Here is a 19927-nt window from a genome sequence, read left to right as displayed (position 1 = left end):
TTAGCATCTGGGACTGTACAATAGGCTACATTTTTCCAGGGTAATTGTTCGTTTTGTAAATCTGATACTGCTTATAATTCTTTGGCTGGGAGGCGGTACTGGGATTTAGTTTTAAATGGAAAACGCCTCTGGCTTTTAATTTTCTGGGCCCAGCAGTTTTCTGTTCTGGAATGGAGCCCTTGTTTCACACAGTTCATGTTTAGCTGCAGGGGTTTTAGTTTATAGCTTAGACTGGTTAAGCTTTTACTCCCAGAGGCCTCTGCATAGCAACTGTAGAAATCAACAAATAAGTTCATTTATGTCTGCAGCCTCCTCTCAGTAGCTGACTTTTTACATTTCCCAATATCCATTTCCTGACTTTTCTAGCCTGAGAGAAAAAAGCTCCACTAATTGGAGCTTATTTTAATTGAGCCTTAATATTGGATCTCACTGGAGTTGCCCCCAGAGCTACTGGGAACAGAATGAAATGAAAGTACCTAAGGTTGAAGACGTGTGTGCGTGTGTATGTGTGTGTGAAATTTTTCACTTGACCTACAGATTCTTTTCCCTGCTGAATAAATCATCAAGCCTGTTCACATTTCTGATTAAGGATCTGACAGCAGACGATAATAAAGACAATTGAGGTGTGAGACGTGTGATACAGAGCTGAAGAAATTGGTTTCTATAGTTACTTGACTGATTTCATGCAATTTTTAAGGATCTTTGTGCTAAATGAGAGTGATTTTCTGAGCAACCTTTTTCCTTAACTGTGCCTCTTGAACTATGAAATTTGTTGTTGCTTAACATTGCTGCACTTGGCTCCTAGGTGCCAGCAGCAGCAGCAGCAGGTTATTTATGAATGCTTTAAAGGCCCTTATTGTTTGGATTAATGTAGGAGCCCAGGCAAAACAAATGGAAATCCAGTAAAATAGTATTAGAATCAATGCTCTGGATTTGCACCATAGTAGAAGAAATTTGTAAAATAAGAGGAGCGAGAAGGAACTTGCTTTACTATCATATCTTTTAATTCTTTCTTTCTGCTTATAACTCTTTCTTCATGCTCACAATCTATGAGTACAAAGTTGCCCTGAAGCCCTTCCCAGTTTGCCTCTAGTGCCACTAGGATCAACAACCAGTGGGTGATGCTAATTTGTCTTGTTTTGTAGGTGGCTTTACCTCTGCATCATCTGGTTGTTTCTAGAGGTTCTTTCTTTTAATAAAACACTGCAAAGCAATTCATTTATGCAGGTTCTTTTCTCTTTTCCTCTGTACAATAATGTGTAGGATCTTGGAAAATATTCCATGACTTGACTATTTAGAACAGAAAGAAATCAGGTATGTGTTTTGGGTCTTTTTTTAGATTGGTTGGTATTGTTAATGAGATCTCTTTAAAAGTGGCATATAGGTGTACAAAAAAGGAGCCATACAGAGCAGAGAAGGCATCTATGTTTAGTGCTTGTTGTACTAAGTGGTTGAGTTCACTTCGTTCAGTCCGTCTTACCTTGTGCCACACTAACACAGACTTCGTTGCACTTGTCCTGCATATTTCTCCATGCTGTGCTGCTCCCAGAGTGACGGTTTCCAACTGCTTCACCAAAAGAAGAGGAGGCAAATGTGCCTGTTGGGACAACACAGATCATTGCATTGGTACTGCCTTGCCCTCTGTCCTGCTGCTCATTCTCCTCAGAATGAGGCAGCCAGAACTTCTCCAGGCTTCCCATTCTGTATGGGAAACCCACCTCTTGGTCTCACAGATAAGAAAGCACCCCTGGCACATCTCCAGATTGAGTGGGAATGAGCCCAAATGCAGTTGGTCAGTTTGGTGCTTCATTGACAGTTTGGAGATAAATGGTCAGCACACACTTGCATTAAAAAAAAAACCTGCAAACATCAGTAGAGCTGGAATAAGAGCAAAACAAAAATGAACAAATATTCCAAAGCTGAAACAGGTAATGCAGAAGCACAGTGTATACTGGGATGAAAGCCTGAAATGGCTCACCATTGTCTGTATGTCTTGTCATGTGATTATAGTCTGCTCCTAAGAAAACTTAGAAACTTGGATACCTCTGTCAGCTGAAATCAGATCCTTTCAAGGCCATTCTGGTTGAATATCCCCTGGAAAGCCTGATCTGATCGTCTGCTTATAGTTCTTTAGGAATGAATGTGAGCCTACCTTCCTCAAAGCTGTTTTTTATGTTTTGGTGACTCCGGGGAGAGAGGAGAGGGGGTGTGGTAATGGCAATGGAGCATGTTCTAAAGCAAAGTGTCCCAAAATGCAGGGTGTACATCTTAACAATGGATACTTACAAATCCAGGATGTGCTGTCATCCAGCAGCTCGAGGCAACATCTTAACATTGCTGGAAGTACATCCAGAGACTCAGGCAGTGGATTCTTTTATCCAAAAGACTATACATAATTGCTGTGACCTTTTCATCCCTTTTTGCATGACCTATTGCCTCAAACTTCCCCTATACCAAGTCATTTACTTTCCTATATTGTTAGTCTATTTAGCTTGCTATGAGTTAAGGCTATTTACTTCCCTCATTCACCTGTTTCAGCAGATTTTCATACCTATGGAAAGCGCACATTCCTTCTGAGACAGCTGCAAGGCTTGCCCCAGGCTGCTCCTTTGTGCACTCGAGAATTTTGTCCTTGCTCACCTCATGGGCCAGCTCTTTCTGCAATGGCATTCCTGAAGTCTGGGTAAATTACCCCCTGCTTTTTATTCAGCCTTATCTGCCTCTTCAAGCTGTGAGGATGCAGTCCTCGCATTGTTCCTGATGCTTGTACTTTTAAACCATAACTGTTTGTTAGGTGCTTTCTGCTATTTCCTCTTCTACTTTGAACTATACTTCCAGTTACAAAGGAAATGTTCAGTTGATGCAATTCTTGTAGCTGTATTTATAGTTTATCTCTGGCTTCATCCCTTTTCTGAAATGAGCTTAGTTAAAATTGAGTAGGTGTAGCATACTGTCAAATGTGCAAGCCTGCCATATGAACAGTGCGTTCCAGAAGACCTGTAAAAATGTCAGTATTAAACAGTGTGTACTGTGAATTTAAATAGAAACCCTGATCTTTTGTAGTTCTGTTTCTCATCTTCAAAAGTGAGTATGCTTGTACTATGGCTTCAGGAAACTTAAGGTTGAGTCTGGGCAAACCTTTCAGATTGTATGTGTGCAAGATTGCAGCTTGGGGTTGAGCAGGTGAACAGATACCATACTGGTAGCATCTTTGCTTATTCTGTAGGAACCACCTTCATTGCTGCTGTTACTTTGTGGCACCTTGCAGCATCTATCAGTTTATAAAGATGAGCAGCTGCATCTTGAACTCAGGGAGGGAGCGTGTGGAGCAAGCACCTGATGGACAGCAGACTTGCCTGCCTCATTCCTTGCTCTTCTAGCAGCTTTGTTCACTTAGGACTGCACAGGTCATCCCGGTCCCTAGTTCCTGCCTGCTTTATGCACTTTTGCATTTTACTGTTACAATTTTGACACAGATGTTAAGAGATGGCAGTAGATGAGATGCTGAGAAAATTCAATTCCTTTAGTATCAACTGACTAGGAGGAAAATAGCAAACCCAAGGTTTTTTTGTAGAGATAAACCCTATCAAAAATATTGAACAAAAAGCCTGCGTGATTCCAGTGAGTTCCTAGGTGTTAGCGACAGGAATTTAGTTGTTCTCTAGTATCTTTTTTCAACGATAATCTTTTTTTTTTCCTTCTGTTTCATGTGTCCAGCCTAACTCTTTACCTTATTTCCTCTCACATTCTCAGTTAACAAGTAACTGTAACCTGATTCTTTGCTGCTCTCCCTACTGTCTCCAACTCAAATCTTCAAACTGTTTCCTTTTTCCCCCCATACCTCTTGTGCTGTTTCTATATCTATACTTCTGGACCTAATGGTTCAAATTCTTTAAGACCACTGTTGTGGCAGGGAAAAAGGGAGGTCCCTGGTTAACCATAACCTCTGAAAAAAAAGCAAACAAGATGCTGCAAGCAAAGTAAGATCTCATCACAGTCAGTTGGCTTTTTATGAGCCTTCAGTGACATCCTGAGAGCCTCTGCTTAATTATCTGATTTATATTATCTTCCTTGTTCCATAGTGTTTCCTACCTGCTTCTGCATGTTTTTTGGGGGGAAAAAAATTAAAAAGGCATGATTATTGAACAGACATAAATTTTGTTACCTGCAGCGTGGCCCTACCTATCGTCAGAGATTTGGTCTGTTACAAGTCTTGCAGAAAGTCAGGGATGGAAGTCCTGTAAAGTGTTTGATTATCTAGCAGACTAAAAACTAAACCAAAGCCCTGTTTATGTGGCATTCATGTTGGTGTTTTGAAGGAGCGTAAGGAAAGACCAGCTGAGATACTCTGTCAGATATCCTAAAACCAGCTGGCTGGAAGATGATAGCAACTGTCTTTATTTAGTGAAAAACAAAAGCCCCACCTCAAACTCCTTAAAGCCTGTTCATGACTTTTCAAATAGCCTTTTCTAAGTTTCTCTGAGAGACTATAATGGACATATAACCAGCTGAAAGTGTGGCCTTGGGTTAAAAAATTGCTGATAGAGGAAATTTTAGGATTAAAAGCACAACAAAAAGATGGTAATAGAGAGCCAGAGAGTTCTGTGCCAAGAACAAGTGTTGGGTGGACCGCACAATGAGATTGAGAGACCTGCAACTGGAAGATAAGTCTTAAATGTTCTCTAGCTTTGAGGCCCCCAAGAGTGAGTAAATGAATATGCAGTGTTACAGCAGCTGAAAATCACTTGAAATATCATCAGTTTGGAAGAACTGTAATTGGGTTTAAAGTGATGTCTTGCAAGGGCTGGACGTTGCTGTCCCATTGTGATAGTGCAGGTATATTGATGGTCACTGAGTGGTCTGCTCACAAGTAACAGCATCTGAAACAAAAAACTACAGAATATATTGCTTTTTTATGGTGTGCTGTAGCCTTTTCCTTGGCCTTGCAACAAAAATAGCCTAGGCAGTGTCTGAAAACACATAGAGAGCTTGATGCTGGTTGTTAGAACCCAGGAACTTCCCTGGTCCTCCAACTAAAGCAAGCTGATGGGACTGCACAGGGGAAAGCATGCTCCAGGTGTTCTAGAGTACACAGAAATGCATCAGTAATTGTTAAATGAAACAAAAAAAAACTGATAAAAAGCAATATATGCCACGCCTGGGAAATTCTTAACAAGAACAGGAAAAATAAGGAGTCAGGAAATCACTGCACCTTCGATTTTTTTCCCTTTAATTCTTGTGGAGAGTTAATTATTCATATATTAGGAATGTCAGATATCAACTGATTTTCCTATGGATATAGTACTTCATGGCTATCATGGAAGAATTTTCTGTTGTTCTCCAGAATGTCTTATTGCACCCTTTCGTTCGAGTCAGACAAGGCACCTGGTCATTGGGGGGGACAGCCACAGTCATGTTCTGCCACTGAAGCATGTATGTGGAATATTAACCTGAAAGAAGTCTACAGTATTGCATACATCTCTGCTCTAAGTTAGGACTGCATATCAAACCAGCACATACTGTTCTGCTTTTCTGCTGTTAAATCTAAATTACAACAGAGGGAAAAGTCAGTGGAAACTAATTGTATGGCTAATTAAAACAGTTTGAAAGGAAGCAATTGCAAGAAGAGAAATTGCATTATAGGCAAGAGGAGAGGATGGTAAATGTTTAAATATGCAGCCTTCAAATGTCAGTTTTCCTCAGAGAACGTCCCCCATATGAGAAGTCTGCTATTCAGCTGCGTTCAACCTGTAGGGCAGAAAATTTTGTGTAGGAAAGGTAGAGGCTGGAGGCAGTAATGCTCATTGAGCTTTATGACAACCAGTGCAAGAAGCTTGGGATTGAAAACAGATTTTTAAGGTTTATTTTTCATTTTCGTCACAAGTTCTTTAAAATGCTTAAAGGGAACGTGAAAAAAAATTGGAGTGCTTTCTTCCAAAGACAATGAAGGGAGAAGCGACAGAGTAGAAAACTTTCAAAGCCCTAAATGGAAGACACAATGAAACCCAGTGAAACTTTGAAAAAGCAGGTCAGAAAAAAAAATGGATAGAAAAAGGAGAGAAAAGTCAGTTCAGTGGGGTTAGTGACCCTACTTAAAAGGTACCTCAATATTTTGTTCTTTAAAAACAGACAGTAAAGAGTAATAGTAAAGACCCATGTAGATGTTCAGGTTCCTTTTTCACTGATGCAAGCTAGGGAAAAAAAAAAAAAGTTGTTAACTTGCCAGAGTTGCTTTGACTTACTTTGAATTTTAATATTTATTAATTTATTGTTTAATTTCTGTATTGTGGAAGCTGAAAGAATCAGGGACTTCTTTTGAATGCCTATATGCTTTGCTTTTTCCCCCACAAGTCTTATACAAATTCTTGTTCATCTGCTTCTAGTGCTTTTATTACTCCTGATGTACTTATTGCTGGATAGCACACATAACCCTTAGGCATACATTAACTTGTCTTCAGCCTTCCCTGGTTTCCTATCCTGCCCATTCTCCTGTTACTTTAAATATTTATATTTAATCTGCCCCATACTCTTATCAGCCTACAATGTCGTATGTGGAGACATCCCCACTTTTTGCTTGATATTAAGCCCAATATCTTGGACATACACTTTTTAATCTTTCCTTTATATTAATTATAACAGAGTCCAGAACTGTGGTGTTTAGCTTCCCTGTCTATCTTACCAGCATTTCTTCTGAGCTCATTTACATCTTGTATTTATTTGTTACTGCATTGTCAAGACACTTTTTTTTTTTGGGGGGTGGGGTGGGGATTCTAAACATAAGTTCCTAGCACTTAAAACTGAGAAGCAGAGAAAAGAAATCTCTCTTTATTTGTGCATATGCTTTGTTATGTGTATTTGTGTATATACTTTTCCCACTTCTGCAGGAGCTTCAATATACAGCGGTATGAATTTATTGGGGTGCGTGTCATCTGCCAGCATCGTGCTGGATAAGTGCCACCTGTTTGGCTTTTCTTTAACCTCAGCCCTGTTACAGCTCTGTGAGCCCTGGCTAATGCAGATGTTTAATTTCTCATCTCTACCTTCAGAAAAACCTTCCCTGGTAAAACTGTTCTTGAGGATCTAGAGAGTAAAGGTTTCATGTGCTTTGTCTTCTATGAAGGCTTATAACAAATACATGAATCCTGTTCTGCTCTGAGTACTTTGTGACCAGACACAAGGGCTTTCATTAACTCCTTTTCCAATGTGAGCATGTATTCTGCTAGGTAGCTCTCCTTTCCCCCCTTGTTCAATAATGCAGCCACCTGCTGCTGTATACATTTTCTTGGGTTGCATTCAAGGGATTTTTCCCGTTTAGTGAAAATCTTGTGAGATTTGCATAACTTGAATTATCAGAGGTCTGATAATGCAGACAACCACCTACCACGTACTGCATAACCGAAAGAGTTTAACACCAGCTTGCAGTATTGCTTAAAAAAAAAGTCTCATTGTCTCGTAGCTGAAGTACTTCTTGTCGTCTTATGCAATTTGAAATTTAATTTTTAATATTGAATTGCCACAAAAATGTCGTTGGTGTAGCAGTAAAATAGATTTTTCATATTTTCTGAAATGGGGAGTGTGAGACGTAAGTGAGAGAGAATTTCTGTGAGCAGGAAAAGAAATATTTTTCTCAGTAGAGGATTGAGTGAAGAACAGAGAGGTCAATTTTAAAACCTTTCATTTTGTGTGATTACAGCCATGCTGCAAATGCCATTTCTCTATAAGGGAGGACTTTAAAACATACCTTACTTCTTGATTTGTGCTGCAGGTCAGATTAACTAAAATGGTTATTGTGTCACCCTAGAGATTCCTGCTTGCTGCAAGACCAGACTTTAAACCCTATTTTTATTATTAAAAAGGCCAGCAGCAACAAAGACTATTTTACAAGTTCTGAGACGTTTTCATAGCAATTTGATCTTTATGCACAGGTTTTTAGAACTCTTTGTACTGTGATTCTTAGTATATGTAAAAATTGGAAAGGGGGAGAAGGAACATGAATGTTCATTTGCCTCTTGCCTGGAGACTGTCCCCTCTCAGTGCCCTTCTTGAGGAATGAATTTTGAACAGAACATGTGTTGGACTCCTATGTCATGGTGGAACAGCAGCATCTTTCAGCAGATGAAGAAAGTTGGGTTGAGGGGAAACCTGCAAGTTTCTAGGTCCAATGTTTGGAGCAGGTTCCCTCTGCTCCTCTTGAATTGCCATTACATGGTCCTGTCTTCAAGAGAAAAAAGTCATCTGTTTTCAAGACACGTATGTCTGGATATGACGTTTTCTATTTGTATCCTGTTTTAGTCAGAGACACCAACATTAATAAAACTGACCTCTAGAAGGGCAACAATACTAGATGCAACTTCTCTATGTTATATTTTAATAAAGTGTGTATACTACTTTTACTGTCTTTCACTTGCTGCAGTGATCTTTCTGCCCTAACTTGTGTGCTACGAAACTGTCTGTGAAAGATTTGACTCAATATAGTTGCCTCTTGCTCTTTCCTAATCTTGTTTGGGAAAATCTGGCAGTAGTTAGCCAGCCAGTATCCTCTGGTATCCCTTGACGTTATCTGCCTGTCTTCTCCTTATCCTGTGCTTTTAACTGCTCACCCAATGTTTGGACGTTAAATCTCCACTTCTTAATGGAACAAAACTTGATGAAAAGATGATTTTTCTGGCTTCAGCAGGGTAATTTGGATGCCTGCCCATATCACTTAATGGGGATCTGTTGAGTCCATTATGGAGATTGAGTGTTTAAATTCATTTGTCTTAATTATATTCTCAGAAAAATCCCCAAGATGTCTAGAATGCAACAAGACTAGGTTTTCTTTTTCCCCTTTTGCTCCAAAACCCTGGTGAGGTTCTGCTTGATTTGAAAAATCCTTTTGCTGGTTAAGAGGTGGAAAAAGTATTGGGGAGATTAGATGATTGTAATGACAAACCTTTCTGTCATAGTCTTGGGAACTGCTTGGTCGAAGATGCATCAGTTCTGGTCCTAGAAAGCACTTCTTTTTCATACCATCCACCAAGTGTCAACCTGTCCTTTGTGTCGGTGGGTTTTCTGCCAGCACTGCCCTCCAGCAGCAGTGTCCTCACTCCTGCAGGGTGTCTGAGCTGACAGCATGCTTTGTCAGCTTGAATTGCGTGGGGTGAATGGTGATGGTGCCCAGGCGCTACCCAGTCCTCAGCCAGAGCAGTGTTCCGGTAGTCCAGCAAGAGGCACTCAGCCCACCCGGTCCCCTCCACCCCGTGCTGATGCCAACCCAAAGCCCCTTTGATATTTAATTCATAGCTCTGCCTGTTGTCCTCGGTCTTTACCATGGCTGCCTGTCAATATCGGCTGTGAAAAGGAGGAGTGGTAGTGGTGGTCTTGTTTCATGCTTCAAGCCACCGACCGAATGTTCAGCAGCCACCAGTTTTTGACGTGTTTAACTGCAATGAAGCTGGTTTGTGTGTGTTTTGTAGTGTTGATGGAGAGGGGGGGATATGTTTTCCAATGACTCTCAGGGATGGAAGTACAAGATTAAGCTAATAAAGGCTTTTGCTTTCTTTTTTGTTTTAAGTTTAATGGTTTTAAAAGTCCTTTTCGCTTTAAGTAAAGCAAATCCTCTGTCCCCTTCTGGTTTTCTTTGCCACTGGAGCCTTTTGGAATATAATCTGCCCCCAGAGGGATGCCATGTGGGTGGCATGTTGTAATGCCGCTTCTCATGACAAGACTGGTGTACATGCAGCTGCCGTGATAACTAAACTACACTGCTGGCAGGAAGGTGTACTTCTGCAGGGATGCTCCATAGCTGCCTGGAAGTGGGGATGGCCGGGCAGCTGGGGCAGGAGTCAGCACCTGCCTCTGCCAAAAGAATCTCGGCGTTTTATTGCTCGTCATTAATCAAGGGAGTGATGAAGACATCACATGAAACACTAAGGCTTAGAAACTTTTTAAGTTACTTTTTTAGATTTAGTCTTATTTTCTCCCATCCCTGATTGGTTGTAACTTGTTCCTGAATATAAAATATACATATTTAAGACTGAGATTAAAGGGAAGTTTATCTTAAACATTTTATGCCAGTAGCCTGGCTGGAGGTAACCTGGGACAATTGCAGAACAGTAGTAGTTTTCAAGTTTAAGGGACATAAAACCTTAAAGTCTCTAAAATGTTCTTGAAAGCAATGCCATGTACTTTGACAAAACAAACAAAACCCCATTCAGAACTGAATGAGTTCTGATAAATAAGGTTATACATGTTTACACTGCACGCAAAAAGCAAGAACAGTGTTGTGTGGTATGTGAATGATTGTATCTAGCACCGAAGAAGTACTACTACATTTCTGTAAGCAAAAGCCTACATAGTGTGATCAAAGCTGATTTGTAATAGTGTTTTTATAACTAAGGCATTTTTCTCACCTTCCAAAAAAGGAAAACCACCGACCAAACCCCCAAAACAAGTAGTCTCAAAATATATATGTCAAAGTTTTGCATTCTGTGATTTCTACTGAAAAATCTTGAGCGTGTGTATAGTTTGAATCTTACATGAGAGGATGTCTTTTGAGGAATCTGGTACTGAAGCACTATTTTTCTTTAAGTAGCCTAGCTGCTGCAGTACTTGATGGGAACCTGCCAGCATCACTAATGTAAGAGAATGAGTCTACCGATCTGAAATAAAATAAGACTTGCAAAAAAAACCCAACCAAACTCCACCCAACCAAACATCCCTCCTCCCCAAAACACCACAGTATATATTTGTTGTGGATTTGTCTCTATTTAAGTAGTAGCAAATGGTGGACTAATGCTGTGTAGGTGCTACAAGCTCAGTTCTTAACAGCTGAATTTCTCTTCTCCAAGTAGGCTGTCGGAGAACTGAAAAGCAAGCAAAATCATACTGTATTGCAAACTTAGAAAAACATCTGTAGTGACTAGATGAGGAATTCCAATTAATTGTTTTTGTGCTTGTAGGTGGGAGGAGGGGAGTGTAAGGGAGGCAAATTAGATGCTTTGCTACCATGACATGACAGTACTTTCTTTAAAGATATACATGCAGAAAATTCCCATCTGAACAATTTTTTAAGTCCTGGGAATGGGGAGCACATGGGCTAATGAGCTGTTCTAGTGGTGTGTCAGATCATCTAAGAGTTAACATCAAACCCAGAGGTTTGTGTTTAAGGACAAACTCGACCTGAGCAAATAGAAAAGCTTCCAGAGCGAGTGAGCACACTCTACTCCATCTATATTCCAAGTTGGACAGCTGGTGGATCTGAAAGCAGTGTGGTTGTATTAATAAGGCGGCTAAGCCAAGCTAGTAAGTGTTAGGAGCAAGCTTGATGGGTTGAGCTCCAGAGCAGCTGGCAGAGCAGCAGTTATATCGAACAGAATGAAGTAACGTGTACCTCAAAACACAGACGTAAAACTTTTTTTAAATTCTCTTGACTGTGGGTTTCTCTCCTATCCCAACTTTATCTAACCCAGGCAGAGGTTTTTTCTAAGGATTTGTGTGTTGAACAGTTTTTGCAGGTGAGTGAAAAGAAATATGTGCAGTGTATCTCTTAACTTGCCGCAGATATGCCTGAACATTCAAGTTACGTACTGGGTAAAGAAAGAATATTGGTGAACTGACAGCATCCTGTTCAGTTGGATAGTAAAATGTTTCAGAATGCAGTATTGAATGCTGGGTTTGGGTAATACAGCATGAAAACATTGAGTGTCTTGCTTGTGCAGTCATGAATTGAGATTTTATATTAAGAATGTGCCCAGTTTGCAGAACTCTGTGACTTCAATTTCTAAATACTAATCTGGCCTCATAAACCAATTCTGATCAATATTTTCTGTTAATCAGAAATGGCAAAGCTTACAAGCAGAGGAACCAGCAGCAAGGCTCCTGTTAAGGCTCTTTTGATACCACAGCACAGTCTCCATAGAAAGTGTTACTTAAACAGTGCTATCTATAGGGCCGTTAGCGTTTCAAGGCTCTAAGTGTGACTGAGTATGGGAATCTGTCAAAAGTATCCAGAAAGACAGGAAAAGATGCTGTGAAATACATTTTTCCGTAGGGACTGCGGAGCTGTCTGATGCCGCCCTAAAGACAGCGAGACTGTTAGGATGTTGTATATCGTGACTAACGTAGGTGTTTTCTTTTTAAATTAGATGCAACAGTTGAAGTTAGCACAAATGCAACAGAGAGAAGCCAACCTCACAGCTTTGGCAGCCATTGGACCAAGAAAGAAAAGACCGTTGGATTCATCAAATGTTGGATCTGGACTGGAGGTATGGAGATGGCTTGCAATTACTTGGATGATGTTGTATTTTAGCCTGAATTATTTTTATCTTTCCCTGTATGAGGAAGTGGGTATTCTTTTACACTAAATGGCTGGTTACGTACTGTAAGAAAAGCAGTCTCTGTGTTAGATACTTGAAAGGACTGTTTCTGGTAAATCTGATGGGGATGTCTAATTGTGTGTTATAGGCAGAACTGTGGATAAGAGCACTGCGTGTAAAGGACTGAATGAAATGATGGCTTAGAGAAACTTCCATCTGCAGTGGAGGGTAGCGAAGCTTTGGTGTTTTTTTGCAACAGCTAGTTGTCATGGCCCTTCAGTTGAACTTATGATGACTTTTTCCCACGCACAATGCATAGGAACTCTTAAATATACTATGAGCTCACCTTGGTGAGATCCCCCCGCAAAGCAATAAATAAATAAATAAAGCGGGACCATTCAGTTCCTGCAGTGAGCCAGCTCACCGTTTCTGGCTCACGCTGCATTTTAAAAGTACCTTGAAGGTATTTTTAACAAATCTTGGTCTGAACAAATCTCTTAATGTTGTGCTGGATATTAACTGTTTCTGGGACCTGTGAAGCTTGCAGAGCTGCAGTTCTTTCCAGGGAGACTGGCAACCATCAGCATCTTGGCTGGAGACAGGAGAAATGTGCTGTGGGCTGTCATTCAAGTGTTGTTGCTGTTTTGCCCCTCTTTCTCATGAAGTCTTGATATTGCTCAAGTAAATGGCTGGTTGGGTACTGACCCAAGCACAGTGAGCAGGGGCCTGAAAGGTAACTTGTGCGAAGGAAGTGGTGGTAAAGTTGTCCTTTCTGATAAAACTTAAGGTTTTTTCGTTCTTGTGGCCTAGGAAGCTTAAATAGATGATGTTAGGATTGAAATTGCTCTGGTGTTTTTGCATACTGGAGTCTGGAAGAACCTTGTATAAAGCTCAGTTATTTGCAGCGTAACTGAGACAGTGGTGGCACTTGTCCCGTAGGTTTTCCTTCAGCCTGGACTGTGACAAGAACCCTCTCTAATGAGATGGGATAGACGTATTTCTCTGATTTATTTTTTTTCTGACGTGGAGACACAATTAGTTCCTTGAACACTCCCCGTTTACTTCAAGTAAAGTGAAGGAATCTGTATCTAAACAAGCTGCATAAAGCAGCATTCCCAGCTTTTGAGCAGCTGTTCTTCCCTTCTTTGATTTTTTTTTAATGCACTTACATATGAAGTTGAAGGTATAGGGTTTTGGGGTTTTTTATAATACGACTGGAAAAACTTGAAGAAATTAGTCTAGTGCAAGAACAGTTAGCCCCATTCTTTTCTCCTTTTCCCTAAGCTTATATCAAGCAACTATTCCTGTTCTTCATAGTGGTTTTCTGTTAATTATTGCCGGATTTGTTTCTGAATATTTAACAAGTCTGCCTGTTAGGTACTTTCAGTTATTTCTCATCATCTGTGATGTGTCTGCTTTATTAAAAGCTTCGTAAGTTTGTGCCAAAGTGAGACAGATAACAGTGTTGCTATTGAAAGGTGGTGATCCATTATTTTCATTGCCAATTTAGAAGAACATGGACATAATGTGCCTAAAACTGACCATAAACTTGATGACTTGGTAGCCTTTCATTGTCACAAATTCACCTGCTGTATTTTAAGATGCTTCTCATATAGGTTCCCTTTCTAGACTGAGTTGTAAGGGCAAGAGGTGAAAGTAATTCTACCAGTGAAACGACTTTTGTTTCTCACATGCAATCTTGCATTCCAGTGCCTAGTACTTAGGCTTCATGCTACCATAAAGCAATTCACTGCAGACCTTTTTCTTTTCTTTTTTTGTGAAATTATGCAGGATAGCAAACTTGAGAAGGATGTTTAGACTTAGATGTTTAAGTGTCCCAATATATCTGAGCAGGATTTATAAAAGGCTTAAGACTTCTTCTGTAGACTAATGAATGTTTTTTGAAAAACACTCTGTAGTTCAAGAAGCAGAACATTTGTAATACATTCATGATAACATGGCAAAACACCCTGAGCAGTAAACAACATTCCATTCTTCAGAGATGAAAGAAGGTCTTTGAAACTGAAAGCAAGTACAACATGGCCTTAGGCTGATACACATTTGGGCATCTTTAAAATCATCATTTTGGGCAACTTGTCTGAGAATAATTTAAACAGGCAGGATGTACTTTCTCATTTCAAATTGCAAATAGAGACAGTTTTACTCTCAAGTAATCTTAAACGTCAGAACTTCCTGACATTTATGCAATGGCAAGGAGTAAATCTGTGTCTAATACTCCTGTGACCTTTTTTTTTTTTTTAAAAAAAAAAAAAAGTTATTCCTGAATATGAATGATCCTTCGACAGTATTGAATGAAATCACTGATGCTAACTGCGTTACATTTTTTAACGACTTCAAATTCCCTTGCATGACATTCTTTGTACAATGTTTGTATCTCTTATGTCCACGTTAGAGCAAAGTTGACTCTGGTTCAGCTTCTTTTTATTGTTGCCTGCTGTGATAATTAATGGAAAGGAATTGTTTCAAGCCTTTATTGGTGTAAAATGAAGGTATTTGAGGAGACAGGGAGGAAATAATCAGTTACAGTATGTATTAAAGGAGTGAAACGCTGTAAGCAAATTTTTTACGTATTTGCATTTCTTTATTCAGTACCAAAATGTAATGGGTAGTGGAAGAGTGCCGCTCAGCAAACTGGGTTGGTATGGATCTGCTACCTTCTGTTGCAGTAAGCGTGATGGCTAAGAACAGCATTTCGTTAGCATACCGTGTTTCCTTTCTCCACGAAAGTATCTGTGTGTAACCGGGATGGTTCTTCAGCCCTAGGTATCTGTTTCTCCGTGCTGTGCCACCACCTGGCTTTGCACCTCTTCTGGAAAGCCTGGGGATAGTTGAACGCCTGATTCCTGCACGTTGGTCTTACCTTGTTCTCTGAAATGTTTCTGTCTTTACTTGGTCTTTTAAGGAGACCTATTATGGATTATTTTGATCTGGGAACTAGAACATGTGGTGACACAAGCATGTACATTACAGTAGCCACATCACCTCATAGTGTGGCAGGTAACAAATAGAGAAAGAAGTTCTTTCCTTGGCCCAGAGGAGTGTCGTGTCTGTCAACTAATGTGGACCTAAAGGCGATGTAAAAACTGTAAACTATATCTTGCTGTGATTATTGCTTATATAACTTGAAATAGCAGTAGGGGCAAATCTGTGATGATCGTGGAATGAAAAATAAGACTAACGCTCTAGACCTAATGGGGAAAAAAAAAGACATCAGTATAATGGGAATTCTTTTCCCCTTCTTGTTGGAAACACTTCTTTGGGTAGTTTTGCATGTTCTCTTCACTGCAACTTAACATTTGAATAGTATTGTTCAGTAAGAGTAATTTGAGAAAGCCCTGGTAAGAAAATCCTTCTATTGTGAAAATGTGTTAATTGGTGCTACTTGTATTCCAGAGGTGGTAATATCTTCATCTCTCTCATTCTGTTCCCTCTGGACCAGATACGGTCTTTTGGATACAATGAGGGGGAGAGGCCTTTGGATTTGATTCATATGTGGTTTTGGGTTTGTGTATTTTTTACCCACCTCTTCCCCACTCCCTGTTTTGGGGCATGTGGAGAACAGTCATGAATTAAAGGGTGGGAAAAATTGAAAAATAATTCATCTTGAGAAGGAAGAACACTTCTAAAACAAAGCAGAAAAAAGTAAACTTGAAGCCACAGACTAATTTTTCCAATTCTGTGTTCTGTTTCATAGTTTTTATTGGTTGGTAACATACTCTGTAATGTTTCCAATACTGAGAAATAGTCATGGATTTTTTTGGATTAAGTTTAACTGCTTTTCTGATGACAAAGCTATTTTGGAAACAGCTTTGTCTCATTCTTACTGTAACTAGAGTCACAGAAGTCTGAAAACCCTTGCAGATATTTAAAGCTTTTTTCTGTGAGGAAACAGACTTGCAGGTCTGAGTCCTCAAACTTTCTTTCCTTCTAGCCAAAGGTGTCCTGGGTCCAAGGTCATCTTTGATTTTCAACTAAGAGTAGTATATTTGTGTGGTATCACACAGCAGGGAGGAAAAAAAAGGTAGGACTCTGAAAGTAGAGTTAGGAGACTGGGTGTTACTCTTATGGGAAGACTGTGGTTGGACCATTCTACTTTATACGGGAAAATTTAGTTGTATGCCTGCACTTCTGTGTAATTGGGGAGGGGGGGGGGGATACTGCTTGCTTCTCATCTGTTTTCTGGCTCAGTAACACGTTAACTACTTGGAAGTGATGCAGTCTGTCTTGGCCTGAAATGCTGTTGGTGGCGTGTCCTTCACTTGCCGCCTTCCAGGTTGGTTGCATTGACTGACTTAAGGGTAAATCTTGTGTCTTCTCTTTCTTTTTGCCTGATCGAACAGCAAATGAAATTTCCTCCTTCCAGGTACTGCTTGGGGCTGCTCTATCCACTGCCAAGACTAGCTGCTCTGTTAGCAAGTGTGAGTCTTGCCTTGCCACCCGTAGTCTAGCTCTACTGTGGAAACAGGCTACTGCAGGTAGCTGCTACAGAAGTAAATGATGCAGCTGATATCCTGGGGTCAGTGCAGAGCCATTCAAGTACTTTCTTTCTGTCAAAACTCCTAGCTCTGGCCAAACATACTTAAAATAATGTGATACTTCCAGAGTGATACACATCTAATACCACAGTCCATAAATAAGCTTGTATTCTCCTTCTGAGGAGAAGTTTGACAAGAAGTGGGAGAAATGTCTTGTTTACCACACTGGTCATTGTTCCATTTTTACTATTGATTGTGGGTGGAGAAAACAAGCTTGTCATCTTCTCTTCTAGGGCTAGGTCTCTGTCACATCTGATCATTGTTAGCAGAACTTAAAGTTGCCCTTCTTGCTTTACAGCTTAGGATGCCGGTATGCATGTTGATTAAACATATTCTGTATATGGTACTTGTTTAAGCTTTGGAAACGCTCTTCAGGATGACCTAGGAAGAACTAAACCTTTGAGCAACAAGTCCTTTTCTGCAGAATGAAAGAAAACCCCAACTCTTCCAAATGACCAGGGGAGCAAGATGTTTCAGTTTTTCCGCCATGTGACAATCAAATTGCTTTCATTTTTTTGGCATTTGCAGGAAGAATGTGTGATAATTAAGGGATATGTAGCTTTACGCTCTTATAAGCAGCAGCTGTAGAAGTTACTGCCACCTTTTTGGCCATGAACCCTTGTGATGAGAGGACACACTAGTTTAATTCATCAGCTTCAGTATTGATGTTAAGGATGTGACTGTGTCTAAATGTGAATTAAATGCAGAAGTTGGTGCTGCAGTGAATGATGATAGGTTTGCTGCACCTTGTACATATATGGGGTGCAGAGAGACTGCTGCCTGGTGTTCGGCATTGGTTCGTGATAGTCTGCTAAAGTATTTTCTTAAAAGCTGCAGAAAATGAATTTAAAAGCAATCACTTTAAATTGGACCTAGACTACTTGTATGCAAGTAGATGTTCAGAGCCAGGCTACAAAATCTATTTCTACACTTGAGGGGTTTCCCTCTCTTTCTCTGTGTCTCTTTCTGCCTCTACCACACCACCCGTTCCTCCAGCCCATAGTTCTAAAGTGATACAAGAGGGGTGTTTCTTTTGTCTACTTTGAATATGCTTAATATGTGCAGACTGTTAATTTCAGCTGCTGGTTCTTATTCAAGTTATTGACAGTTGAAGTCTACAGTGTGGTTGTACCTTTGGGGAAGAGGGGATCTAAAAATGTTACTGCAATTATAAAATACGGCTTCAGCATCTTACTTATGTGCTGCAAGACCTAGCCAAGCACAGCCCTGTCAGCTGGAGAGTTTCAGTTTCAACGCTGTGTTTCCTGACTGCTGTCAGTCTAGGCCATACACTTGATGTGAATTTTTTCCCATGTAAATAGGCAAAAATATTCTCGTCTGCCATTCACACACTTCAGAAATACAGTCCATTGGCCCATATCGTGCCTTCTCTGTGCTAGAGATGAACTTAATTCTTCTTATGTGCGAAAGATATCTGCAATTTAAATGACTAATTGCATTGTAGCTTTAGGCTGAACATATTGGTAACGCGTGCAAATGTTGATGACATGTGAAGGGTCAAGAGATTTATAATTTAGTTGACAATACACTGCTTAAAATGATGTGGCAAAGAGCCAGAAAATTTCAGCTTAATAATTGTCTATTAACTAACATGACATATTTGTATAGTATTCATTACCTCCAGGTACAGATTAAGCATCTGATGTACCCATACAAAGTGACATGCGTACATGAATCTTGGGCATAATAGTGAATAAACTGACATTGCATTCACAGTAATTTGTTTCAATATGTAAAACACGTTGTTGCCTACGTTTGAAAGGACTTGTAGGAATGTTGCAATGAAATCTGAGGAAAAACGTGTAGTTGAATAGCGTTCTCTATTATATAGTTCTGACAGCTTCATGAGGCGGCTTTGTAGGCTGCAGATAACATCATAAATATACATGTGTGTTTTCAGCTGCACGAGAAGCAGCCTGGAAACAGAGATCTAAGCCTTTCAGACATCGGCTTGATCTACCCTGATGGTCTGTAAGGTTAAAAGAAAAAAATAACCCCAAAACCCCAATGACCTAATGCAACCAACTTTATTTTTAACAAAGAATCATATAAATATTGGTTAACGTAGTATTGTGAATGTGGGAGTATTTCTGTCAGACCAAGGCTTTTTAAAATAGTCAGCATCAGTAGGCTGGCTTGTCACCAAAGTAATATCAGCTTCTTTCACTTTGTTCTCGCTGGCCTAAATTAGACACTTATTTGTACAAGCAAAACTGTCACAATTTTGACAGGGTCTCTTTGTGTTCCCCCTTGCTGTTGGGGCAGATCCAGGGAAGGTTTGAGTATACCACAATATGTTAATGGCTTTTTAACCGTCCCCCGTGTCCCCCCCCCCGTCCCCCCCCCCCCCCGGTGAAACAGGAACGTGTTCAGTGTTTTACAGCTGGGAAACTAACGTACAGGGTACACTAGATACCACTGACCTCAGTGTGACAGCAGGTGACAGAGCTGGGGGTTAAACCTGGGTGCTTTTGCTCCGGTTTACTATGTGCTCTTACCACCTTTCGAGAACGTCTCTGCTGCACACGGCTGTAGTTTTTCAGTGTTTGGAGATGTCATTGAAAACTGACTCATGACTTTGCCTCCTTCTGCTGCTGGTATTTTTATAATGTGCAGCAGAGGTGCAATGACAGTTTGCTCTCTTGGGATCTTGACTCTGGGACTGGGATGTGTTTATGCCACACCAAAAATTGAAATGAGAACTCTTGGCTTAGTTTTTAACATTTGACTGAACACTCTGCTCCCTTAAAGTGCCCCACTCTCGAGTTTCAAATTTTGAATGTGGTTGGTGTGAAGCCATTGAATTTGAGAAGGGAGCGTGTACTCTGCTGGGAGCAAGCTCACTGAGCCTGACCTAGACTTGGTGGGAAGGTGTCTGCTGACCCCGCTGAGCTTTGTGTCAGGGTCTGTAAAATAGCTCTGAGCAACTCTTGACACCCTTGTCAGTACCTGTGATCCACACTTGTAGGTCACATGCTCCAGATGCCTTGGGGACTAGGAGTAAGGTGGTGATGATAGCTTGGGTAAAGGAAGAGCCTTGTCGGGAGCTGTGGC

The 19927-nt window shown here is 40.4% G+C and overlaps 1 protein-coding gene across 4 annotated transcripts in view; it reads left to right on the top strand.

Moving 5' to 3' along the window:
* TAF4B (TATA-box binding protein associated factor 4b) overlaps positions 1-19927 on the top strand; it is a 79142-nt gene that overhangs the window by 53807 nt on the left and 5408 nt on the right. For all 4 annotated transcript variants that reach the window (XM_080382026.1, XM_080382025.1, XM_080382024.1 and 1 more), the window contains one exon: positions 12126-12245. In XM_080382026.1, the coding sequence (XP_080238152.1) occupies positions 12126-12245 (120 nt within the window). The remainder of the gene's footprint in view (positions 1-12125; positions 12246-19927) is intronic.

This window comes from Falco punctatus (genome assembly GCF_963210335.1).
Source record: "Falco punctatus genome assembly, chromosome: 3".
NCBI classification, from domain to species: Eukaryota; Metazoa; Chordata; class Aves; order Falconiformes; family Falconidae; genus Falco; species Falco punctatus.
The sequence above is the reverse complement of the archived record's forward strand: the minus strand, read 5'-3'. Positions and strand labels throughout refer to the sequence as shown.